At 37.3% G+C, this 27,571-nt stretch overlaps 1 protein-coding gene across 2 annotated transcripts in view; it reads left to right on the top strand.

The window, feature by feature from the left end:
• SREK1IP1 (SREK1 interacting protein 1) overlaps positions 1-27,571 on the top strand; it is an 84,866-nt gene that overhangs the window by 18,126 nt on the left and 39,169 nt on the right. For both annotated transcript variants that reach the window (XM_060143002.1, XM_060143003.1), the window contains exon 3: positions 10,272-10,415. In XM_060143002.1, the coding sequence (XP_059998985.1) occupies positions 10,272-10,415 (144 nt within the window). The remainder of the gene's footprint in view (positions 1-10,271; positions 10,416-27,571) is intronic.

Genomic DNA, 27,571 nt, shown 5'->3' with positions numbered 1-27,571 from the left:
ACAAAGAAAAACTACTTTTTTTGTTTGTTTGTTTTTTTATAGTACGCGGGCCTCTCACTGTTGTGGCCTCTCCCGTTGCAGAGCACAGGCTCCGGACGCACAGGCTCAGCAGACATGGCTCATGGGCCCAGCCGTCTGCTGCATGTGGGATCTTCCCGGACCAGGGCATGAACCCGTGTCCCCTGCATCAGCAGGTGGACTCTCAACCACTGCGCCACCAGGGAAGCCCCCAAAGAAAAACTATTGAAAGCAACAAGGGAAAAACAACAAATAGTATACAAGGGAAGTCCCATAAGAGTAACAGCTGATTTCTCAACAGAAACTCTACAAGACAGAAGGGAGTGGCATGATGTATTTAAAGTGATGAAAGGGAGGAAACTACAACCAAGATATTCTACACAGCAAGGATCTCATTCAGATTTGACAGAGAAATCAAAAGCTTTACAGACACACAAAAGCTAAGAGAATTCCCCACCACCAAACCAGCTCTACAAGAAATGCTAAAGGAACTTCTCTAGGCAAGAAACACAAGAGAAGGAAAAGACCTACAATCACGAACCCAAAACAATTAAGAAAATGGGAATAGGAACATACATATCGATAATTACCTTAAATGTAAATGGACTAAATGCTCCCACCAAAAGACACAGGCTTGCTGAATGGATACAAAAACAAGACCCATATATATGCTATCTACAAGAGACCCACTTCAGACCTAGGGACACATACAGGCTGAAAGTGAGGGGATGGAAAAAGATATTCCATGCAAATGGAAATCAAAAGAAAGCTGGAGTGGCAATACTCATATCAGATAAAATAGACTATAAAATAAAGAATGTTACAAGCGACAAGGAAGGACACTGCGTAATGACCAAGGGATCAATCCAAGAAGAAGATATAACAATTATAAATATATTTGCACCCAACATAAGAATACCTCAATACATAATGCAAATGCTAACAGCTTATAAAAGAGGAAATCGACAGTAACACAATAATAGTGGGGGACTTTAACACCTTACTTACACCAATGGACAGATCATCCAAAGTGAAAATTAATAAGGAAACACAAGCTTTAAATGACACAGTAGACCAGATAGATTTAATTGATATTTATAGGACATTCCATCCAAAAACAGCAGATTACACTTTCTTCTCAAGTGCACACAGAACATTCTCCAGGATAGATCACATCTTGGGTCACAAATCAAGCCTCAGTAAATTTAAGAAAATTGAAATCATATCAAGCATCTTTTCTGAGCACAACGCTATGAGATTAGAAATCATTTACAGGGGAAAAAACGTAGAAAACACAAACGCATTAGGCTAAACAATATGTTACTAAATAACTAGGAGATCACTGAACAAATCAAAGAGGAAATCAAAAAATACATAGAGCTAAATGACAATGGATACACAATGATCCAAAACCTTTGGAATGCAGAAAAAGCAGTTCTAAGAGGGAAGTTTATAGCAATTCAAGTCTACCTCAAGAAACAAGAAAAATCTCAAATAAACAATCGAACCTTACACCTAAAGGGACTAGAGAGAGAACAAACAAAACCCAAACTTAGTAGAAAGAAATCATAAAGATCAGAGCAGAAATAAATGAAATAGAAACAAACAAAACAATAGCAAAGATCAATAAAACTAAAAGCTGGTTCTTTGAGAAGATAAACAAAATTGATAAAGCATTAGCCAGGCCCATCAAGAAAAAGAGGGAGAGGACTCAAATCAATAAAATTAGAAATGAAAAAGGAGAAGTTACAACAGACACCACAGAAATACAAAGCATCTAAGAGACTACTACAAGCAACTCTATGCCAATAAAATGGACAACCTGGAAGAAATGGACAAATTCTTAGAAAGGTATAACCTTCCAAGCCTGAACCAGGAAGAAATAGAAAATATGAACAGACCAATCACAGTAATGAAATTGAAACTGTGATTAAAAATCTTCCAACAAACAAAAGTCTGGGACCAGATGGCTTACAGGGGAATTCTGTCAAACATTTAGAGAAGAGCTAACACCCATCCTTCTCAAACTCTTCCAAAAAACGGCAGAGGAAGGAACACTCCCAAACTCGTTCTATGAGACCACCATCACCCTGATACCAAAACCAGACAAAGATACTACAAAAAAAGAAAATTACAGACCACTATCACTGATGAATATAGATGCAAGAATCCTCAACAAAATACTAGCAAACACAATCCAACAACACATTAAAAGGATCATCCACCATGATCAAGTGGGATTTATCCCAGGGATGCAAGGCTTCTTCAGTATACACAAATCAATTAATGTGATACACCATATTAACAAGTTGAGGAAGAAGAACCATATGATCATCTCAATAGATGCAGCAAAAGCTTTTGACAAAATTCAACACCCATTTATGATAAAAACTCTCCAGAAAGTGGCCATAGAGGGAACCTACCTCAATATAATAAGGGCCATATATGACAAACCCACAGCAAACATCCCTTTCAATGGTGAAAAGCTGAAAGCATTTCCTCTAAGATCAGCAACAAGACAAGGATGTCCACTCTCACCACTATTATTCAACATAGTTTTGGAAGTCTTAGCCATGGCAATCAGAGAAGAAAAAGAAATAAAAGGAATAAAAATTGGAAAAGAAGAAGTAAAACTTGTCACTGTTTGCAGATGACATTGTACTATACATAGAGAATCCTAAAGATGCCACCAGGAAACTACTAGAGCTAATCGAAGTTGCAGGATACAAAATTAATGCACAGAAATCTCTTGCATTCCTATACACTAATGATGAAAAATCTGAAAGAGAAATTGAGGAAACACTCCCATTTACCACTGCAACAAAAAGAATAAAATACCTAGGAATAAACCAACCTAGGGAGACAAAAGACCTGTATGCAGAAAACTATAAGACACTGATGAAAGAAATTCAAGGTGATAGAAACAGATGGAGAGATATACCATGTTCTTGGATTGGAAGAATCAATATTGTGAAAATGTCTATACTACCCAAAGCAATCTACAGATTCAGTGCAATCCCTGTCAAATTACCAATGGCATTTTTTACAGAACTAGAACAAAAAAATCTTAAAATTTGTATGGAGACAAAAAAGACCCTGAATAGCCAAAGCAATCTTGAAGAAAAAAAAAAAAAACTGACCTGGTGGAATCAGACTCCCTGACATCAGACTATACTACAAAGCTACAGTAATCAAGACAGTATGGTACTGGCACAAAACCAGAAATAGAGATCAATGGAACAAGATAGAAAGCCCAGAGATAAACCCACACACCTGTGGTCAACTAATCTATGACAAAGGAGGCAAGGATATACAATGGAGAAAAGACAGCCTCTTCAATAACTGGTGCTGGGAAAATTGGACAGCTACATGTAAAAGAATAAAATTAGAACACTTCGTAGCACCATACACAGAAATAAACTCAAAATGGATTAGAGGCCTAAATGTAAAACTGATCCCTATAAAACTCTTAAAGAAAACATAGGAAGAATACTCTTTGACATAAATCACAGCAAGATCTTTTTTGATTCACCTCCTAGAGTAATGGAAATAAAAACAAAAATAAACAAATGGGACCTAATGAAACTTCAAAGCTTTTGCAAAGCAAAGGAAGCTACCAACAAGACAAATAGACAACCCTCAGAATGGAGAAAAATATTTGCAAACGAATCAATGGACAAAGGCTTAATATCCAAAATATATAAACAGCTCATGCAGCTCAGTATTAAAAAAACAAACAACCCAATCCAAAAATGGGCAGAAGACCTAAATAGATATTTCTCCAAAGAAGACATACAGATGGCCAAGAAGCACATGAAAAGCTGCTCAACATCACTAATTATTAGAGAAATGCAAATCAAAACTACAATGAGGAATCACCTCACACCAGTTAGAATGGGCATCATCAGAAAATCTACAAACAACAAATGCTGTAGAGGGTGTGGAGAAAAGGAAACCCTCTTGCACTGTTGGTGGGAATGTAAATTGATACAGCCACTCTGGAGAACAGTATGGATGTGCCTTAAAAAACTAAAAATAGAATTGCCACATGACCCAGCAATCCCACTACTGGGCATATACCCAGAGAAGACCATAATTCAAAAAGGCACATGCACCCCAATGTTCACTGCAGCACCATTTACAATAGCCAGGTCATGGAAGCAACCTAAATGCCCATCAGCAGACGAATGGATAAAGAAGGTGTGGTACATATATACAATGGAGTATTACTCAGCCATAAAAAGGAACAAAATTGGGTCATTTGTAGAGATGTAGATGGATCTAGAGACAGTCATATAGAGTGAAGTAAGTCAGAAAGAGAAAAACAAATGTCGTATTTTAACTCATATATGTGGAACCTAGAAAAATGGTACAGATGAACCAGTTTGCAGGGCAGAAATTGAGACATACATGTAGAGAACAAATGTATGTAACACCAAGGGGGGAAAGAGGCCGGGGGGGAGGTGGTGGGATGAATTGGGAGGTTGAGATTGGCATATATATGCTAATAATGTATAAAATGGATAACAAATAAGAACCTGCTGTATAAAAAAATAAATACAATAAAATTCAAAAATAAATTGTGGGGGCTTCCCTGGTGGCGCAGTGGTTGAGAGTCCGCCTGCCGATGCAGGGGACACGGGTTCGTGCCCCGGTCTGGGAAGATCCCACATGCCACGGAGCAGCTGGGCCCGTGAGCCATGGCCGCTGAGCCTGCGCGTCCAGAGCCTGTGCTTCACAACAGGAGAGGCCGCAACAGTGAGAGGCCCGCGTAACGAAATAAATAAATAAATAAATAAATTTTGGTAAAATACATATAACATCATGTGCCATTTTAACCATTTTTAAGTATACAATTCAGTGGCATTAATTACATTCACAGTGTTGTACAGCCATCGCCCCTATTACAAAACTTTTTCATCACCCCAAATAGAAACTCTATAAACCTTAAGCAGTACCTCCCCACTCCTCCCTTCCCCCAGACCCTGGTAACCTCTAATCTACTTTCTATCTCTATGAATTTGGCCATTCTAGATATTTCATGTAAGTCGAATCATATAGTATTTGTCCTTTTGTGTCTGGCTTATTTCCCTTAGCACAGTGTTTTTAAAGTTCATTCATGTTGTAGCATGTATCATAACTTTATTCCTCTTTATGGCTGAATGGTATTTCATTGTATGGATACACCACATTTTCTTTATCCATTCATCTATTGATAGACACTTGGGTTATTTTTACCTTTTGACTATTGTGATTAATGGGCAATGAATTTTGTTGTATAAGTGTCTGTCTGAGTCCCCATTTTTGATTCTTTTGGGTATATACCTAGGAGTGGAATGCAGGGTCATCTGTGTGCAGCTTCTTGAGGAGTTGCCAGACTGTTTTCCACAGCAGCTCCATCATTTTATATTCCCACCAGAAATGTACAAGAGTTTCAGTTTCTCCACATTCTTGCCAACACTTATTTTCCTTTGTCTTTTCTTTTTTAAAAATTGTGGCCATCTTAATAGATGTGAAGGGATATCTCATGGTTTTCAGTTGCATTTCTCTAAAGACTAATGATGTTGAGTATCTTTTCATGGTCTTACTGGCCATTTGTATATCTTCTTTGGAGAAATGTCTATTCAGTTTCTTTGCCTATGTTTTAATTGAGTTGTCTTTTTCTTCTTGAGTTGCGGGAATTGTATATATACTAAATAGTTAACGCTATCAGGTATATAAGTTACAAATCTTTTCTTCCACTCTGTAGGTTGTTTTTTTCACTTTCATAATAATTTCTTTGCACAAATGTTTTAAATTTTGATGAAATCCAACTTATCAGTTTTATCTTTTGTTACTTGTGCTGTTGGTGTTTTATATGTGAGAATCCATTGCTAAATCCAAGTTAAAGAAGATTTACCCCATACTTTCTTCTAAGAGTTTTATGGTTTTAGCTCTTATATTGTTGTGGTCTTTAATCCATTTTCAGTCAGTTTTTGCATACGATGTGAGGTGAGGAGTTCAACTTCATTCGTTTACATGTGGAAATCCTGTTGTCCCAGCACCATCTGTTGAAGAGACTGTTCTTTCCCCACTGAATAGACTTGACACACTTGTCAAAAAGCAATTGGCTATATATGTATGGGTGTATTTCTGGACTCTAAATTCTATTCCATTGGTCTATATGACTATCCTTATGACACTATCACCCTGTTTTGATTACTATAGCTTTGTGGTAAGTTTTGAAATCAGGAAATATGAGTCTTCCACCTTTATTCTTTTCCAAGATTGTTTTGGCTGTTCAGGGTCCCTCACATTTTTGTATGAATTTAAGGATTGGCTTTTCCATTTCTGAAAAAGCCAGGTTACTCTTTACAGTCAGCTACTAAAATGTTATAACTTGAAATGTCTCTACATATCTGTGGTCAAAATTTAAGTTTCTGGTCATCTAAGAATTTTCTGCTGAGGACCTCCCTGATGGTGCAATGGTTAAGAATCCACCTGCCAATGCAGGGGACATGGGTTCGATCTCTGGTCCAGGAAGATCCCACATGCTGTGGAGCAACTAAGCCCATATGCCACAACTGCTGAGCCCACGTGCCACAACTACTGAAGCCCGTGCACCTAGAGCCCATGTTCTGCAACAAGAGAAGCCACTGCAATGAGAAGCCCACGTACCACCACAAAGAGTAGCCCCCAGCTCGCCTCAACTAGAGAAAGCCTGCACACAGCAACAAAGAACCAACGCAGCCAAAAATAATAAATAAATAACCAATAAACAAACATGGAGAGGATGTTGGCCCCGGGGGGTGGGAGCTGCTGGCAGGAGAACATGGCTGAGGCGGGACCTGCTGGAAGTCACCGTGTCCAGACAGGTCCACAGCCTGTTTTTTTTTCTTTTTTAAAGAATTTTCTGCTCATTGTCTCCTGAGAGTCTATGTAGAAAAGAGGTCACAAGAACTATATTTTGGAATAATTTTCTAAGTTTGTTCACAAGCAACTTGTCTTATTATCAGTTTAGGGTCAGTTTCATTGAAGTAAGGCTAAAATGGGTGTGAGACAGACTGCTGCCAGTGTGGTTATTAAGTATTTTGTTTATATGAAATATTTATTACAATATAAGGTGTTTGGATGCAAAGCTAGGTTAAGTAAAGGAAAAATTGTATCATCAGGAGTTCTGATCAGAATGGCAAGCTGAAGCAACATAGAAAGTCCTCCTTTCTGCTCCAAAAACAGAGAGATACTGGAGAAAAATAGAGTAACAACAAAAATAAAAATAACCCAGGTGAAAAAGGGAAATCCCCAGGTGTTGGAAAGGAAAAGGAGCTCAAAGCCAGAGCAGGGAATGATAGCTGGAAACAATGAGGTCCACGGGCCTACTGGGTAGACATTTATGGGATACGGAGTGAAGCTTTAGACCCCTGTGGAATGGCAGCATGGCCAGAGTGGAGGCTCTTGTTTAGAGCCAGATTGCTCAAAAAAACAGTGAAGCAGGAATTAGAAAAATTCCATTTACTGTCTAGGGAAAGTGATGAGAAAGTTTACTGTGTTTAAGTTCCTATAAAATAATAATTAGAAGAAAAGGAATAATCGAGAATTGGTAACCTGAACTTATACCTTGTGTAGGTATGAGGAGTGAATTTATACTGCCCCCAGTGAGGCAGGTACTCTTTGTCGAAGCTAAGAAATTAACATAAAAAATTGGTCAGGTATCAAAGTAAATTAAAAAAGTAAGTCCAGCTACATGTCATTATTAGTGAAACTACTTGGAAAACTAAAAACTGCATAGAAAATTTTAAAATAAAGGGATGGGGAAAAAAGAGCAGATAGATATTAGGTTGAATATTGTTGATAATCAGCTGTTTTACTCACAAAAGTTGCAACTTCATGTGATTCAACTAATAATAACGGAGAAATTGACAAATCTATAGTGATAAATGTACTTAAAATTATACTATCAGAAGTTATTACGCAAAAAAGTAAGATGGAGATTTGAACAAAATAGACGTCAACAAATAGTGATGTATATTCTTTTAAAATACATATCAAGTTTTTCCCTAAATTTACTACATGATAGGCCATAAAAGAAATCTCAGCAAATACTAAAAAACTGATGTCATACAGATTCCACTCTCTGATAACAGTGTAATAAATTTAGAAATCAACAAAAGCATAGTCTGAAAGCTCCATATGTTTGGAAACTGAAAAGAACACTTCTGAATGATTCATTTGAAAGAAATCACAATAGAGAAAACTTGGTTCCAAAAGTATGGCAGACTGGACCCTTTTGTAAACAAGTAAGAAACTTGTATAAAATATGCAATACATATTAGATAGATTAGTGTGCTAGAAGAAAATAAAGAATTAAAGAATACTTTGAGGCCAGCAACCAAAGGAAAGCAGAACCTCTAGGAGGTAAATCTTGAGGGTATTTGCTGAACCCAAGGTTCTTGAACTTCTATAGTCATGTATCGGCAGGGTGCAGGGAATAAAGGCAAGGTTCAGGGCCCCACCCAAGATTGGTACCCTACTAGGAGATGCTCTTGTATAAATCTAGGTCTTCCAAAAGCCTTCACCCTTAATTAAGAGAACTAGAAATAAATCCTAGTACAGAGTTGTAGTGAATCATTAGTGGGTTGTGAAATCAATTATGTGGTTTCTATCAGCATTGATTTTTTTTGAATATCACATGTCATAATGCTTCATGTAATTTTGTTTTAATTTTTGTGGGTTAGTGTGTATATGTATATGAATGTATATATGAATATACTTGGTTGCATTGTTACTTTTTACCATCGGTCAGCCCTAGTCAAAAGAATTCAAAAGCTACTGCCTTAGAGAAGCTGTGCCATGTGTGCACAGAGAGACGTGTATCGCTACGCATTTCAGCATTATTTATAATAGCAAAATACTAGAAGCAACCTAAGATCCTATCAGTAGTAGAAAGGATAAATATATTTTTATATATTGGGACATTATTCATCAGATAAAAGGAGATAATTATATCTACTTATGTTAACATAGATAAATCACATAATTATATCTACTTATGTTAACATAGATAAATCACAAAACATAATACTGAATGACAGAAACAAGTTACAGAATGATAGGTAAGTATAATTGAGTTTATGTTAAAAAATAATAAAAATACAATATGCTATTTTGAAAAGATAAGACACCAACTTCAGTATACCAACTTCTGAAGAGAGAATGGAATGGGATTGGGGCAGGGTTCCAAGGGATGGTGCAAGCTCTCCAACTTTGTGTATGTGTATGTGCACACACACATGCAGTTTTTCGCTTTAAAAAAAAATTAAGTGAATAAAACAAAATGTTAACATGTGGGTGATAAGCACTTAGGTATTATTAGTGATTTTATCTCCTGTACTTTTTTGGTGTTTGTATTCAATAATATTTGAGTTTTTAATTGCATCATGCAATAAGTAGATAACTGTTGTAGTTTTTTTTTAATTAATTTATTTTTGGCTGCATTGTGTCTTCGTTGCTGCGCGCGGGCTTTCTCTAGTTGCAGTGAGCAGGGGCTACTGTTCATTGCCGTGCACGCGGATGTCATTGCAGTGGCTTCTCTTGTTGCAGAGCACAGGCTCTAAAGCACGCGGGCTTCAGTAGTTGTGACTCGTGGGCTCTAGAGTGTGGGCTCAGTAGTTGTGGTGCACGGGCTTAGTTGCTCTGTGGCATGTGGGATCTTCCCGGACCAGGGCTCGAACCTGTGTCCCGTGCATTGGCAGGCGGATTCTTAACCACTGCGCCACCAGGGAAGCCCTGTTGTAGTTTTCTTATAGGGAGAATCTTTAAGGACTGAATGATGTCAGAATTAGAATCTTAGGTGTTCTTTTGAAGAACATGTTTAATTATGTTATTATGGCACCTTTAATTAGGTGACAGCTGTGTAATTGCATGAGTATAGTAGTCAAGCTGAGAAGCAAAAAGGTATATGGGAAAGGAATAAAACATAAAATCCAACGTTGAAAATATTTTCTTTAGTACATAGTAAGTACATTAATTCAATATCCTGAATCCATAAGAAGTAACCAAAAAGCATGCTTATTGAATTAGAAGCCCTGTTAAAGAAAAGAAAAGGTTTTCTGAATGTTTCATTCAGGTAAAGCAAACTACCACCCACTGAATAAAAGTTAAAACTAAACATTATATTACTAAAATTGTAACTTGTTGCTTAGTGAACAAACACAGCAAAAAATATAATGTATCTATAGTTTTGTCATTCATATTTTTTTGTTTGTTTTACTTAGCTGGTCACCTGACTTTTGAATGCCGCAATTTTCTCCGAGTAGACCCCAAAAGGGACATAGTTTTGGATGTCAGCAGCACAAGTAGTGAAGAGAGTGATGAAGAGAATGAAGAACTGAATAAACTGCAAGCATTACAAGAAAAAAGTAAGCAATACTTTTTTTCCCCCTCCATCCTTTAAAAATGTTTCTAAATGTTCTATTGTATTATGTCATGTTTATCTATTGTTCTATTATATTTGTTATTAAGATATCTTTTGCCTCTTATGTAAGAAGTACTGCCTAGGTAAGGAAATTGTAAGTACTTTGCCCAAAGTCAAACAGTTGGTCAGTGATAGAACCAACAGGCAAGTCTATTTCTGATTCCACAACACAGGTTTTATTGTGTTTTGTTTTGTTTTTTGTTTTTCCATCTCACTGTAACGTATCACATGGTACAAAGAGTCTGATTTAAGATTTGGTTTCTATTCCTATTTGGCTACTTCTTAGTATGTGACTTATAGCAAATCACTTAACTGCTCTGAACTTCAGTTTCCTTGTGGGATAACACAAAGGATTGGATTGTCAAATCACACTCATTCATATCAGAGATCTTAGCAGTGTCAAGCTTTACTGATACCATTGACCCTTGAACAACATGGGTTTGAACTGCATGGGTCCACTTTTATGCAGATTTTTTTCAGTAATACATACTGCAGTACTATATAAGCTGCGGTTGGTGGAATCCACAGATGTGGAACCATGGATATGGAGAAACCGCATATATGGAGGGCAACTATAAGTTACACTTGGACTTTGGACAGCACAGAGGGGCAACATCCCTAACCCCTGCGTTGTTCAAGGGTCAACTGTAATTTCAAGTATACAAGTGATCACGAGGCATAGACAAAGCAGCAAGAGTTTCAGGACTACAGTACAATATCCCAGGTACCCACTCTGGCCAAGGTTAACAAACGGTTTCTATATTACTTACACGAAAGAAAGTCATTTTGGTCATGAAGCATCTCAATTTTATGTCCATAGTTACATTTTCCAGGGATTATGGATTTGTGCCCCATAAATCCCTAGATTCCAGGATTATTTGCCATAAACAATCTTAGACATCCTGCTATAAGCAGTTTATAAATAGGGATTCTCTTGCCAACAGCTTGATCATGGACTTCTAGCTTTCAGAACAGTGAGGAAATAAATTTCTGTTATTTAAGCCACACCCCTTCTCCCCCTACAAAAAAGGATTCTCTGGCTAGCAAATAATTTATTTCCAGGAAGTCTGTCATTAGCATGTTGATGAAGAGATTTGACCAAGTTACCTTCTTTCTTTCCTGGGACATTCTCCTTTCCCCTCAAAAAGAGAACAGATTTCAGACCACTGTTTAACCATTTGGTTCCCATCTTGTGTATAAAATAACCTATCCTTGCAATGGGGTTTTTAGGGATAAAATGTGATGCTGTATGTGAAAATATTTTGTAAACTACAAAATGTTATATGGTAGTTGTCACACAGAAGCAAAATGAAACTTATTTGTATATGGGTTTAGGCATGGCATGAGAGAGATACAAAAAAGGTTAAACTTATTCTAGATCATCAGAGAACAATAAATGCTTAAAAAAATTTTAACCTTTCCATATTATATCCAGTGAAGGCAAGTGAAAAAGTCAAATGCCAGGGTACTAGGACAAGCTGAGAAGGCAGAAGAGGGATAGTGTTCCAAAGAAAGCAAACAAGAGTAACAGTAAATATGAGTATATACAGCTTAAGGGTAAAGATAGCTGCTTGAATATAAATGCTTACTTTTGGGACTTCCCTGGCAGTCCAGTGGTTAAGAATCTGTGCTTCCACTACAGGGGGCACGGGTTCAATCCCTGGTTGGGGAACTAAGATCCCATATGCAGCAGGATCTTTATACATAAATAAAGATATATATTTACTTTTGCTCCCTACTGAAACAACACTAAAATAGTAGTAGAAGAAATTTTTAAGGACATAAACTCACAAGGACAAAGAAAATAAGAGTCAAAAAATTTTGCTGAAAAGCAGATGGGTTAGTGATAATGGGCTGAACACTTTAAGAGAGCTCAACCCTTTAACAGTGGGGAAAGCTGAGAAGTAACCTGATTATACACCGTAAAACCCCCTAAAGTCTTGATAACGAGTATCCTTGGGTATTTCTGGAATTGAGAATATTTGTAAGACTAAAAACAGGGATTGGTTAAAAGCCTGAAGTAGTTAGATGTTCTGTTCCCTTTCCCTACTCTGTGAAGCCCTGTTGCCTCAGCAGACTGCCACAGGTCTATTTTCTAGACAGGTAAGGCAAACGGTCTTTAAACTAGGACACACCAAACACAAATGAAGATAGTTAAATCAAAGGTTAGATACAGAATGGTGAGAGCCTTCTAGCCATCTTCACCTATTTGGTTCCCAGACATACATCACCCAGGCAGAAGATTTGAAGATACATCTCTGGGAAATCTGCCCAGTCTAAGAAGAATGAAATAAGGATACTGAAATTAGGGATTCTTCAAAGGCAAGGCCTCACCAGACCTCACCAGATTATCAGTGAAGTCCAGATTTCCAAGCATTGCTTGCTAAAAGCTGCCAGTCAGCTTTTTAGACAATGAGGAGCACTAAATTTCTGAGGAAAGAGTCTCACATGAAATATAGATACCAAAACAGAAAAAAATCAACTTGAAAAATACGAGTCTACAGGGAGAAAACAGAAATCATTAATATTTAGTTTCATAGAAAGATAAGATACACCACACATGAAACATGAATAAGATACTATAAAGAAGAACAAAAGCAACAAAAGAGCTTTTGAAAATTAAAAAAGAAGCAGACATGGAAAACTTGATAGAGTTAGAAGATAAAGTTGAAGAAAAATAAGAAGAGCAAAAAGAGAGAAAAAAGATAGAACGATTGAAGGGTCATTCTAGGAAATACTTCATTCAAATGAGTCCCAGAAAAAGAAAACAGAAATTTTTTTTAAGAACTGAAGAATTAGTTTCCAGATGAAAAGGTTCAACAAGTACCAGACACAGTGGTAAAAGCAGACCCACACAAAGGCACACCATTATGAAACATCATATCATAGGAAACAAAAAGATATAATCCAGACTTCCAGAGTTGAGGATAAAACAGGACACAGATGAAGGATCAGGAGTCAGAATAGTTTCGTACTTCTCTAAGGCAATACTGGAAGCTAGTAGAATATGGATAATGCTTTCAAATTTTTGAAGGAAAATTGTATCCAAATTAGAATGATATACCCAACCAAATTATCAACCAAGTGTGAAAGTAGAATAAAGACATTGTCAGACATTAAAAATCTCAGAAAACAATTTGCCTCTCACTTACCCTTTCTTAGAAAAGCCCTGGAATAAGTGTTCTACCAAAGTACGGGAATAGACTGAAAACAGGAAGACAAGGAGTGTAGGAAATAGAAATGATAAGAAGGGAAATTTGTAGCATGCTAGTAAAGAGAGAGCCCAGAAAGACAGCTGTGCCAGAATAGAGAGCAGCCCAGCCACATAGGAACACAACAAAAGATACTAGAACAGAAAGCCTAAAACCCTTAATTCCACAAGGACACTTTCTACCCCATTCATCTATACTGCTCTGTTTTTTTTTAAATAGATGCATAAAACTTTAGAATTAGGAAGAATCTTTAAAACAAATAGTTTAAAAACCAGTTTTGTAGAAAAAGAAAATGAGAACAAGTGACTTTCCAAAGTCAATAGCTGGTCACAGTAGAGCCAGCACCGTGATCCAGGTTTCTTTCCTACTAGTCCTGTACCATTTTCATTACAATGTGCTGCTCTCCTACCTTAGAGATCATCCAGTCTATTGGTTCTTGACCTTTTTTTCCTTATTATATCAATCTTGAAGGATAAAGTACACTCCCACCATGAATAGTGGTTTATTCTAGAGGTGATTTTCAATCAGAAGACCTGGGACAGATCCGCTCTGGGAGAAAGGGGAGGGAGTTAACATATAATAACCCCCAGGACAGGAAATAGTTGGTGAAGCTTCCTTATTAGCATCAGCTTTCCCCTAACCTCACATTGAGAATGGTTTCCTCAATCTAGCTTTTCTCCCTTTTTCTTCCTTAAAAGGTATGCTTGACCATAGTCACTTAAAGGCTCAGAATTTGTGTTCCATTTCATGACTTCCACCCAGGACAGTGTTCATTCCAGTATGTCAACCAACTTGTCCTATTTAACATTTATAGAACATCTCACTCAACAACAGCAGAATACACAGTTTTTCTTTTATTCTCAGTGCACACAGAACATCTACCAAGATAGACCTTATTCTGTGCTATAAAACAAGTCTCAATAAATTTGAGTGTTCAAGTCATGCAAAGTATCTTCTCTAGCCACAAGGAAATTAAATTAGAAATCGATAACATGTAGCTTCTTGGAAAATTCCCAAGTAATTGTAGCCTAACACACTTCTATTTGTCCCATTGGGTCAAAGAAAAAAAAAAGAGCCAAAGGAAATTAGAAAGTACTTTTCAACTGTATGAAAATAAAAATACAACATAACATTTATGAGATGTCCCTAAAGCAGCCCTTAGAGGCAAATTTATGGCACTCCATGCCTGTATTAGAAGAGAAGAAATATCTCAAATTTAATACTTCAACTTCTACCTTAAACTCATAAAAGAAGAGCAAATGAAACCTGAATTAAGCAGAAGAAAGGACATAATAAAGATCAGAGGTGAAATCAGTGAAATGGAAAATAGAGAAACAATAGAGAAAAATGAGTGAAACCAAGAGCTGGTTCTTTGAGAAGATCTATAAAAGTGAAAATTCACTATCCAAACTGATGGGTTAAAAAAAAAAAGTCATAAATTACCAGTATCAGAAATGAATGAAGTAACAACACTACAGATTACACAGATGCTAAAATAGAATATTATGAATAATCTTATGCCAATAAATTGGACAACTTGGATAAACTGGACAAATTACTTGAAAGATACAAACTACCAAAACTCTTTCAAGAAGAAATAGGTCAACTGAGTGGTCTGCATCTATTACAGAAGTTAAATGTTTTAAAACTTTCAGCAAAGAAAACGCCATGGCTGAATGGCTTCTCATGAATTCTGCCAAACATTTAAAGGAGAAGTAATACCACTTCTACATAAAATCTTTTAAAAATTAAAGAGGGGATACTTTCCAACTAAACTTATAAGACCAGCATTACCCTAATAACAAAACCAGATAAAGAGGGGCTTCCCTGGTGGCACAGTGGTTAAGAATCCGCCTGCCAATGCAGGGGACACGGGTTCGAGCCCTTCCCGGGGAAGATCCCACATGCCACGGAGCAGCTAAGCCCATGCACCACAACTGCTGAGCCCACGTGCCACAACTACTGAAGCCTGCGCGCCTAGAGCCTGTGCTCTGCAACAAGAGAAGTCACTGCAATGAGAAGCCCGTGCACCGCAACGAAGAGTAGCCCCCACTCGCCGCAACCAGAGAAAGCCCGCGCACAGCAACGAAGAGCCAACTCAGTCAAAAAAAATTTTTTAATTTTAAATTAAAAAAAAAAAAGATAAAGACATTACAAGGAAAGCAGAGACTCTCAAAAGAGAATTTTAAGCAATTCTAAGCAATTATAAAATGTTAGTAAGTCAAATCCAACAATATATAAAAAGGATAATATATTATGACCAAGTGGAGCTTATTGCAGGAATACAATATTTGTTTTACATTCAGAAGTCATTGTAATTTGCTATTTTTAACAGACCAAAGAAGAAAATCTGTAGTATTTTAAGAAAACCAATATTTTAAGAAAAATTATTTGAGGGAGTCCATCTTCCATTTCTTATAAAAATTTTCAGCACACTAGGAAAGGAAGGAAGCTTCATCAGCCTGATACGGGATGTCCATAAAAAACAGAAAGATTACACTATACTTAATGGTAAAAGACTGAATGTTTCCGTAACATAAGGAACAAATCAAAGATGTCCATTCCTACCACTTATTTTCAACATTGTAGTGGGGATTCTAGTCATGTAATAAGGCAAGAAAAAGAAATTAAAGTCATCCAGATTAGAACAGGAAGAGTAAAAACTGTCTTTTTTGCAGATGACTTGATCATCTACGTAGAAAGCCTAGAAGAAAAGTTCTAAAACTAATAACTACGTTTAGCCAAGTTGTAGGATGCAAGATCAATCAATGGGCAAAAAATCAATGTATTTCTGTATGCTGGCAGTGAAAAATCAGAAATTGAAATTTTAAAAATACCTATTATAATAGCATTAAAAGTATGAAATACTTAAGGATAAATCTGACAAAGATGTGCAAGACTGAAACATACAAAACACTGATGAGGGATATTAAAGAAATGAATAAATCAAGATATACCATATTCATGGACTAGAAGATTCAATCTTTTTAAAAGTTAGTTCTCACTCTTTGACATAAATCATAGCAGTATCCTTCTGGATCTGCCTCTTATAGTAATGAAAATGACAACAAACATAAACAAGTGGGACCTAACTAAACTTAAAAGCTTTTTCACAGCAAAGGAAACCATAAACAAAATGACAATCAACCCACAGAATGGGAGAAAATATTTGCAAACGAAGCGACTAACAAAGGATTACTCTCCAAAATATACTAACAGCTCATGCAGCTCAATATCAAAAAAAACAACCCAGTCAAAAAATGGTCAGAAGATCTAAATAGACGTTTCTCCAAAGAAGTCATACAGGTGGCCAACATGCACGTGAAAAGATGCTCAACATCACTAATTTTTAGAGAAATGCAAATCAAAACTACAATGAGGTATCACCTCACACTAGTCAGAATGGCCATCATCAAAAAGCCTACAAACAATAAATGCTGGAGAGGGTGTGGAGAAAAGGGAACTCTCCTACACTGTTGGTGGGAATGTAAATTGGTACAGCCACTATGGAGAATAGTGTGGAGGTTCCTTAAAAAACTAAAACTAGAGCTACCACATGATCCAGCAGTCCCACTCCTGGGCATACATCCAGAAAAAAAACAATTTGAAAAGATACATGCACCCCAGCGTTCACTGCAGCACTATTTACAATAGCTGAGACATGGAAACAGCCTAAATGTTCATTGACAGCGGAATGGATAAAGACGATGTGGTACATGTATACAATGGAATGTAACTCTGCCATAAAAAAGAATGAAATGATGCCATTTGCAGCGACATGGATGGACCTAGAGATTATCATACTAAGTGAAATAAGTTAGACAAAGAAAAATGTATATCACTTATATGTGGAATCAAAAAAGATGATACAGGTGAACTTATTTACAAAACAGAAACAGACTCACAGACTTGGAAAACATACTTATGGTTACCAAAGGGGAAAGGTGGGTGGGAGATAAATTAGGAGTTTGGGACTAACATATACACACGACTGTATATTAAAATAAATAATCAACAAGGACCTACTGTATACCACAGGGAACTCTACTCAGTATTCTGTAATAACCTATATGGGAAAAGAATCTGAAAAAGAATGGCTATATGTATAACTGAATCACTTTGCTGTACACCTGAAACTAACACAACATTATAAATCAATATAAAATAAAAATTAAATTTAAAAAATAAATTAATTAAAATGTCAGTTCTCTCCAACTTGATTTATAGATTCAAACTAATTACAATCAAATTCAAGCAGGCTGTTTTAGACACTGACAAGTCAATTCTAAAGTTCTTGTGGAAATGTAAAGAACCTAGAATAGCCAAAGTACTTTGAAAAAGAGCTAAAGTTGGTAAGATTAACACAGCCTACTTTCAGAACTTTCTGTAAAGCTACAAGTAATCCCAACAATGTGCTATTGATATAAAAGTTGATTAGTATAAATGAATAGCACCATACATATATGGCCAATTCTTTTTTTTTAACTTTTTATTTTGAGATAATTGTAGATTCATATGCAGCTGTAAGAAATAATACAGAGAATTCCTTGTACCCTTTACCCAGTTTCCCTCATCTTCCAAAATTGTATTACAGTATCACAGCCAGGACATTGATTTTGATACAATCAATGTACACAATATTTCTAACACTACAAGGATCACTCATATTGCCCTTCTATAGCCATACCTTTCCTCTTGTCCTTAATCTCTGGCAACCAAAATTTTGCTATTTCTCTAATACTGTAATTTCAAAAATGTTTTATAAATGAAACCATACTTTTCCAGATTGTATTTTTTTCACTAGCTATAATTCTCTGGAGATTCACTCAGGTTGCTATATTTATAAATAGTTTGTTCCTTTTTATTATTGAACAGTAGTCTATTATATGGATACCACAGTTTAAGCATTCACCCATTTAAGGACATCTGAGTTGTTTCCAGTTTGGGGCTATTACAAATAAAGCTGCTATCAACAGGATTTGGATAAACATAAATCTTTATTTCTATTAGATAATTATCCATGAGTACAATTGCTGGGTTTTATGGTAGTTGCATATTTAGTTTCTTAATAAACTGCCAAACTGTTTTCCACAGTGGCTATACTATTTTACATCCCTACCAAAACATGTATGAGTGACCCCATTTCTCTGTATCCTCACCAGCATTTGATTTTGTCAGTTTTAAAAAATCTTAGCTTTTTGATGATGTACAATTACATCTCAATGTAGTTTTAATTTATATTTCCCCGATGGCTAATAATGTTAAACATTATTTCATAGTATTGAATGTTGAGTTCTTTACATATTCTAGATACCAGTCCTTTTTTTTTTACATCATTATTGGAGTATAATTGCTTCACAATGGTGTGTCAGTTTCTGCCCTACAACAAAGTGAATCAGTTATACATATACATATGTTCCCATATCTCTTCCCTCTTGTGTCTCCCTCCCTCCCACCCTCCCTATCCCACCCCTCCAGGTGGTCACAAAGCACCGAGCTCATCTCTCTGTGCTATGTGGCTGCTTCCCACTAGCTATCTGTTCTACATTTGGTAGTGCATACATGTCCATACCACTCTCTCGCCCCGTCACAGCTTACCCTTCCCCCTCCCCATATCCTCAAATCCATTCTCTAGTAGGTCTGAGTCTTTATTCCTGTCTTACCCTTAGGTTCTTCTGACATTTTTTTTTCTTAAATTCCATATATATGTGTTAGCATACACTATTTGTCTTTCTCTTTCTGACTTACTTCACTCTGTATGACAGACTCTAGGTCCATGCACCTCATTACAAATAGCTCAATTTCGTTTCCTTTAATGGCTGAGTATTATTCCATGGTATATATCTGCCACATCTTCATCCAATGATGGACACTTAGGTTGTTTCCATCTCCAGGCTATTGTAAATAGAGCTGCAATGAACATTTTGGTACATGACTCTTTTTGAATTATGGTTTTCTCAGAGTATATGCACAGTAGTGGGATTGCTGGGTCATATGGTAGTTCTATTTGTAGTTTTTTAAGGAACCTCCATACTGTTCTCCGTAGTGGCTGTACCAATTCACATTCCCACCAGCAGTGCAAGAGGGTTCCCTTTTCTCCACACCCTCTCCAGCATTTATTGTTTCTAGATTTTTTGATGTTGGCCATTCTGACTGGTGTGAGATGATATCTCATTGTAGTTTTGACTTGCATTTCTCTAATGATTAATGATGTCGAGCATTCTTTCATGTGTTTGTTGGCAGTCTGTATATCTTCTTTGGAGAAATGTCTATTTAGGTCTTCTGCCCATTTTTGGATTGGGTTGTTTGTTTTTTTGATACTGAGCTGCATGAGCTGCTTGTAAATTTTGGAAATTAATCCTTTGTCAGTTGTTTCATTTGGAAATATTTTCTCCCATTCTGAGGGTTGTCTTTTGGCCTTGTTTATGGTATCCTTTGCTGTGCACAAGCTTTGAAGTTTCATTACGTCCCATTTGATTATTTTTGTTTTTATTTCCATTTCTCTAGGAGGTGTGTCAAAAAGGATCTTGCTGTGATTTATGTCATAGAGTGTTCTGCCTATGTTTTCCTCTAACACTTTAATAGTGTCTGGCCTTACATTTAGGTCTTTAATCCATTTTGAGTTTATTTTTGTGTATGGTGTTAGGGAGTGTTCTAATTGCATTCTTTTACATGTAGCTCTCCAGTTTTCCCAGCACCACTTATTGAAGAGGCTGTCTTTTCTCCACTGTACTTTCCTGCCTCCTTTATCAAAGATATGGTGACCATATGTGCATGGGTTTATCTCTGGGCTTTCTATCCTGTTCCATTGATCTATATATCTGTTTCTGTGGCAGTACCATACTGTCTTGATTACTGTAGCTTTGTAGTATAGTCTGAAGTCAGGGAGCCTGATTCCTCCAGCTCCATTTTTTGTTCTCAAGGTTGCTTTGGCTATTCGGGGTCTTTTGTGTTTTCATACAAATTGTGAGCATTTTTGTTCTAGTTCTGTGAAAAATGCCAGTGGTAGTTTGATAGGGATTGCATTGACTCTGTAGAGTGCTTTGGGTAGTAGAGTCATTTTCACAATGTTGATTCTACCAACCCAAGAACATGGTATATCTCTCCATCTATTTGTATCATCTTTAATTTCTTTCATCACTGTCTTATAATTTTCTGCATACAGGTCTTTTGTCTCCTTAGTTAGGTTTATTCCTAGATACTTTATTCTTTTTGTTGTAGTGGTAAGTGGGAGTGTTTTCTTAATTTCACTTTCAGATTTTTCATCATTAGTGTATAGGAATGCAAGAGATTTCTGTGCATTAATTTTGTATCCTGCTACTTTACCAAATTCATCGATTAGCTCTAGTAGTTTTCTGGTAGCATCTTTAGGATTCTCTATGTATAGTATCATGTCATCTGCAAACAGTGACAGCTTTACTTCTTCTTTTCCGATTTGGATTCCTTTTGTTTCCTTTTCTTCTCTGATTGCTGTGGCTAAAACTTCCAAAACTATGTTGAATAAGAGTGGTGAGAGTGGGCAACCTTGTCTTGTTCCTGATCTTAGTGGAAATGCTTTCAGTTTTTCACCATTGAGGACGATGTTGGCTGTTGGTTTGTCATATATGGCCTTTATTATGCTGAGGAAAGTTCCCTCTATGCCTACTTTCTGCAGGGTTTTTATCATAAATGCATGCTGAATTTTGTCAAAAGCTTTCTCTGCATCTATTGAGATGATCGTATGGTTTTTCTCCTTCAATTTGTTAATATAGTGTATCACGTTGATTGATTTACATATATTGAAGAATCCTTGCATTCCTGGAATAAACCCACTTGATCATGGTGTATGATCTTTTTAATGTGCTGTTGGATTCTGTTTGCTAGTATTTTGTTGAGGATTTTTGCATCTATGTTAATCAGTGATATTGGCCTGTAGTTTTGTCTCCTTGTGACATCCTTGTCTGGTTTTGGTATCAGGGTGATGGTGGCCTCGTAGAATGAGTTTGGGAGTGTTCCTCCCTCTGCTGTATTTTGGAAGAGTTTGAGAAGGATAAGTGTTAGCTGTTCCCTAAATGTTTGATAGAATTCACCTGTGAAGCCATCTGGTCCTGGGCTTTTGTTTCTTGGAAGGTTTTTAATCACAGTTTCAATTTCAGTGCTTGAGATTGGTCTGTTCATATTTTCTATTTCTTCCTGATTCAGTCTTGGCAGGTTGTGCATTTCTAAAAATTGTCCATTTTTTCCAGGTTGTCCATTTTTTTGGCATAGAGTTGCTTGTAGTAATCTCTCATGATCTTTTGTATTTCTGCAGTGTCACTTCTCCTTTTTCATTTCTAATTCTATTGATTTCAGTCTTCTCCCTTTTTTTCTTGATGAGTCTGGCTAATGGTTTATCAATTTTGTTTATCTTCTCAAAGAACCAGCTTTTAGTTTTATTGATCTTTGCTATTGTTTCCTTCATTTCTTTTTCATTTATTTCTGATCTGATTTTTATGATTTCTTTCCTTCTGCTAACTTTGGGGTTTTTTTGTTCTTCTTTCTCTAATTGCTTTTGGTGCAAGTTTAGGTTGTTTATTCGAGATGTTTCCTGTTTCTTAAGGTAGGATTGTATTGCTATAAACTTCCCTCTTAGAACTGCTTTTTCTGCATCCCATAGGTTTTGGGTCGTCAGGTCTCCATTGTCATTTGTTTCTACGTATTTTTTGATTTCCTCTTTGATTTCTTCAGTGATCACTTGGTTATTAAGTAGTGTATTGTTTAGCCTCCATGTGTTTGTATTCTTTACAGATCTTTTCCTATAATTGATATCTAGTCTCATAGTGTTGTGGTCAGAACAGATACTTGAGACAATTTCAGTTTTCTTAAATTTACCAAGACTTGATTTGTGAACCAAGATATGATCTATCCTGGAGAATGTTCCATGAGCACTTGAGAAAAATGTGTATTCTGTTGTTTTTGGATGGAATGTCCTATAAATATCAATTAAGTCCATCTTGTTTCATGTATCATTTAAAGCTTGTGTTTCCTTATTTATTTTCATTTTGGATGCTTTGTCCACTGGTGAAAGTGGGGTGTTAAAGTCCCCTACTATGAATGTGTTACTGTCTATTTCCCCTTTTATGGCTGTTAGTATTTGCCTTATGTATTGAGGTGCTCCTATGTTGGGTGCATAAATATTGACAATTGTTATATCTTCTTCTTGGATCGATCCCTTGATCATTATGTAGTGTCCTTCTTTGTCTCTTGTAATAGTCTTTATTTTAAAGTCTATTTTGTCTGATATGAGAATTGCTATTCCAGCTTTCTTTTGGTTTCCATTTGCATGGAATATCTTTTTCCATCTCCTTACTTTCAGTCTGTATGTGTCTCTAGGTCTGAAGTGGGTCTCTTGTAGACAGCATATATATGGGTCTTGTTTTTGTATCCATTCAGCCAATCTGTGTCTTTTGGTGGGAGCATTTAGTCCATTTACATTTAAGGTAATTATCGATATGTATGTTCCTATTCCCATTTTCTTAATTGTTTTGGGTTCGTGATTGTAGGTCTTTTCCTTCTCTTGTGTTTCTTGCCTAGAGAAGTTCCTTTAGCATTTGTTGTAAAGCTGGTTTGGTGGTGCTGAACTGTCTCAGCTTTTGCTTGTCTGTAAAGGTTTCATTTTCTCCATCAGATCTGAAATAGATCCTTGCTGGGTAGAGTAATCTTGGTTCCAGGTTCTTCTCCTTCATCACTTTAAATATGTCCTGCCAGTCCCTTCTGGCTTGCAGAGTTTCTGCGGAAAGATCAGCTGTTAACCTTATGGGGATTCCCTTGTGTGTTATTTGTTGTTTTTCCCTTGCTGCTTTTAATATGTTTTCTTTGTATTTAATTTTTGACAGTTTGATTAACATGTGTCTTGGCATATTTCCCTTTGGATTTATCCTGTATGGGACTCTCTGTGCTTCCTGTACTTGATTAACTATTTCCTTTCCCATATTAGGGAAGTTTTCAACTATAATCTCTTCAAATATTTTCTCAGTCCCTTTCTTTTTCTCTTCTTCTTCTGGAACCCCTATAATTCAAATGTTGGTGCGTTTAATGTTGTCCCAGAGGTTTCTGAGACTGTTCTCAGTTCTTTTCATACTTTTTTCTTTATTCTGCTCTGCAGTAGTTATTTCCACTATTTTATCTTCCAGGTCACTTATGCATTCTTCTGCCTCAGTTATTCTGCTATTGATCCCATTTAGAGTAGTTTTAATTTATTTATTTTGTTGTTCATCGTTGCTTGTTTCATCTTTAGTTCTTCTAGGTCCTTGTTAAATGTTTCTTGCATTTTGTCTATTCTATTTCCAAGATTTTGGATCATCTTTACTATCATTATTCTGAATTCTTTTTCAGGTAGACTGCCTATTTCCTTTTCATTTGTTAGGTCTGGTGGGTTTTTATCTTGCTTCTTCATCTGCTGTGTGTTTTTCTGTCTTCTCATTTTGCTTGTCTTACTGTGTTTGGGGTCTCCTTTTTGCAGGCTGCAGGCTCGTAGTTCCCGTTGTTTTTGGTGTCTGTCCCCAGTGGCTAAGGTTGGTTCAGTGGGTTGTGTAGGCTTCCTGTTGGAGAGGATTAGTGCCTGTGTTCTGGTGGATGAGGCTGGATCTTGTCTTTCTGGTGGGCAGGTCCACGTCTCGTGGTGTGTTTTGGGGTGTCTGTGGACTTATTATGATTTTAGGCAGCCTCTCTGCTAATGGGTGGGGTTTTGTTCCTGTCTTGCTAGTTGTTTGGCATAGGGTGTCCAGCACTGTAGTTTGCTGGTCGTTGAGTGAAGCTGGGTGCTGGTGTTGAGATGGATATGTCTGGGAGATTTTCGCCATTTGATTTTATGTGGAGCTGGGAGGTCTCTTGTGGACCAGTGTCCTGAAGTTGGCTCTCCCACCTCAGAGTTACAGCACTGACTCCTGGCTGGAGCACCAAGAGCCTTTCATCCACACGGCTCAGAATAAAAGGGAGAAAAAGTAGAAAGAAAGGAAAGAAAGAAAGGAAGGAACGAAGGAAGGAACGAAGAAGGGAGGGAGGGAAGGAGAGAGGGAGGAGGGAAGGAGGGAAGGAAGGAAAGAAAGAAAGAAGATAAAAAAGTAAGATAAAATAAAATAAAGTTATTAAAATAATTATTAAGAAAAAAAATTTTTTTAAGAAAAAAAACAGAACCCTCGGACAAATAGTGAAAGCAAAGCTATACAGACAAAATCTCACACAGAAGCATACACATACACACTCACAAAAAAAGAAAAAGGGGAAAAAATCATAAATCTTGCTCTCCAAGTCCACCTCCTCAATTTGGGATGATTCGTTGTCTATTCAGGTATTCCACAGATGCAGGGTACATCAAGTTGATTGTGGAGATTTAATCCACTGCTTCTGAGGCTGCTGGGAGGGATTTCCCTTTCTCTTCTTTGTTGTCACGGCTCCTGGGGCTCAGCTTTGTATTTGGCCCCGCCTCTGCATGGAGGTCACGGGAGGGCATCTGTTCTTCGCTCAGACAGGACAGGGTTAAAGGAGCAGCTGCTTCAGGGACGCTGGCTCACTCAGGCGGTGGGGGGTGGGGGGGGGTGTTACAGAGTGTGGGGCGAGCCTGCGGCGGCAGAGGCCAGCATGACATTGCACCAGCCTGACGCGCGCCGTGCGTTTTCCCGGGGAAGTTGTCACTGGATCCCGGGACCCTGGCAGTGGCGGGCTGCACAGGTTCCCCGGAAGGGGGGTGTTGATAGTGACCTGTGCTCGCACACAGGCTTCTTGGTGGCGGCAGCAGCAGCCTTAGCATCTCATGCCCGTCTCTGGGGTCCGCGCTTTTAGCCGCGGCTCGCGCCCGTCTCTGGAGCTCCTTTAATCAGTGCTTTTAATCCCCTCTCCTTGCGCACCAGGAAACAAAGAGGGAAGAAAAAGTCTCTTGCCTCTTCGGCAGGTCCACACTTTTCCCGGGACTCCCTCCCGGCTAGCTGTGGTGCACTAAACCCCTGCAGGCTATGTTCACACCGCCAACCCGAGTCCTCTCCCTGCTCTCTGACCAAAGCCCGAGCCTCAGCTCCCAGCCCCGCCCACCCCGGCGGGTGAGCAGACAAAACTCTCAGGCTGTTGAGTGCTGGTCCGCACCGATCCTCTGCGAGTATCTCTCTGCTTTGCCCTCCGCACCCCTGTTGCTGTGCTCTGCTTCGTGGCTCCGAAGCTTCCCCCTCCGCCACCTGCAGTCTCCACCCGCAAAGGGGCTTCCTAGTGTGTGAAAACCTTTCCTCCTTCACAGCTCCCTCCCACTGGTGCAGGTCCGGTCCCTATCCTTTTGTCTCTGTTTATTCTTCTTTCTTTTGCCCTACCCAGGTACGTGGGGACTTTCTTGCGTTTTGGGAGGTCTGAGGTCTGCCAGTGTTCAGTAGGTGTTCTGTAGGAGTTGTTCCACGTGTAGATGTATTTCTGGTGTATCTGTGGGGAGGAAGGTGATCTCTGCGTCTTACACTTCGCCATCTTCCCCTCGTTAGATACTAGTCCTTTTTTAGATGCCTGGTTTGCAAATATATATCCCAATATGTAGCTTTTCTTTTCATCCTCTTAATAGGTGTTTCACAGAACAATAGTTTTTTAATTTTGATAAAGTCCAATTTATTAATTTTTCCTCTTATAGATTGTGCTTTGGTTTCAAGTGTAACTCTTTGCCTGTCTCTTGGTCTCCTTTACTTTTTTCTAAAGTTTTTGTAGATTTATATTTTACATTAGGTCCATCATCCATTTGATTTGATTATTGTATAAAATGTGAAACTTAGAGCACTTAGTATTTTGCTTAAGAATGACCACTTGTTCCAGCACTGTTTATTGAAAGGCTATCTTTCTTCCACTGAATTGCTTTTGTGCTCTTGCCAAAAATAAGTTGGTCCTATTTGTGTTGGTTTGTTTCTGGGCTGTCTATAATGTTCCATTGATCTATGTATCTATCCCGCCACCCCGTCTTGATTAATGTAGCTATATAATAAGTCTCAAAGTTGGAGGGACTGATTTTTTCTACTTTATTCTTCTTTTTCAAAATTGTTTCAACTATTTTAGTTTCTTTTCCCTTCCATATAAATTTTAGAATAATGTTTATATCTATAAAGAATCTTGCTGGAATTTTGATAGGCATTGCCTTAAACATGTTTATCAATTTGGGGAGAATTGACACCTTTACTGTGTTGAGTATTCCAACCCATAAATCCAGTATGTCTCTCTGTTTATTTAAATCTTTGATTTCTTTTCTCAGCATGGTGTAGTTTTAGGATTATACCTAGAAATTTTTTTTTGATAAATTGTAAATGTTTTTTTTTTCTTTCGTTGTCTGCATGTTCATTACAAGTATATAGAAGTACAAATGACTTTATGTTTATCTTTTATCTTTGCTAAACTCACTGATTAGTTCTAGGAGTTTTTGGTAGATTCTTTGGAACTTTCTATGTAAACCATCATGTCATCTGCAAATAAGAACAGTTTTATTTCTTCCATTTTGATCTGTAAGCCTTTTGTTTTCCTTTCTTGATTTATTGCTATGGCTAGAACTTATAGCACTATGTTGAAAAAGAACAGTGAGAGATGAATTCTTATCTGGATTCCACTTCTAGGGGGAAAAACCATACAGACCTTAATGGTTAGCTGTACATTCTTTTGGTAGCAGCTCTTTATCAAGTTGAGGAAGTTTCCCTCTATTCCTATTTTTAAAGAGTTTTTATCATGAATGGGTGTCAGGTTTTGCCAAATGCATTTTCTGCATCAGTTGATATGATCCTACAATTTTTCTTCTTTAGCCTCTTAATACAGTGGATTACATTAATTGATTTTTGAATATTCAACCAGCTTTGCATCCCTTGAATAAATCACACTTGGTCACAATGTATAACTTTTTTTAAATTTTTATTTATTTTTTTTG

Source organism: Lagenorhynchus albirostris, chromosome 3, assembly GCF_949774975.1.
Source record: "Lagenorhynchus albirostris chromosome 3, mLagAlb1.1, whole genome shotgun sequence".
Taxonomy (NCBI): domain Eukaryota; kingdom Metazoa; phylum Chordata; class Mammalia; order Artiodactyla; family Delphinidae; genus Lagenorhynchus; species Lagenorhynchus albirostris.
This window is presented reverse-complemented; position numbering and strand designations above follow the sequence as displayed.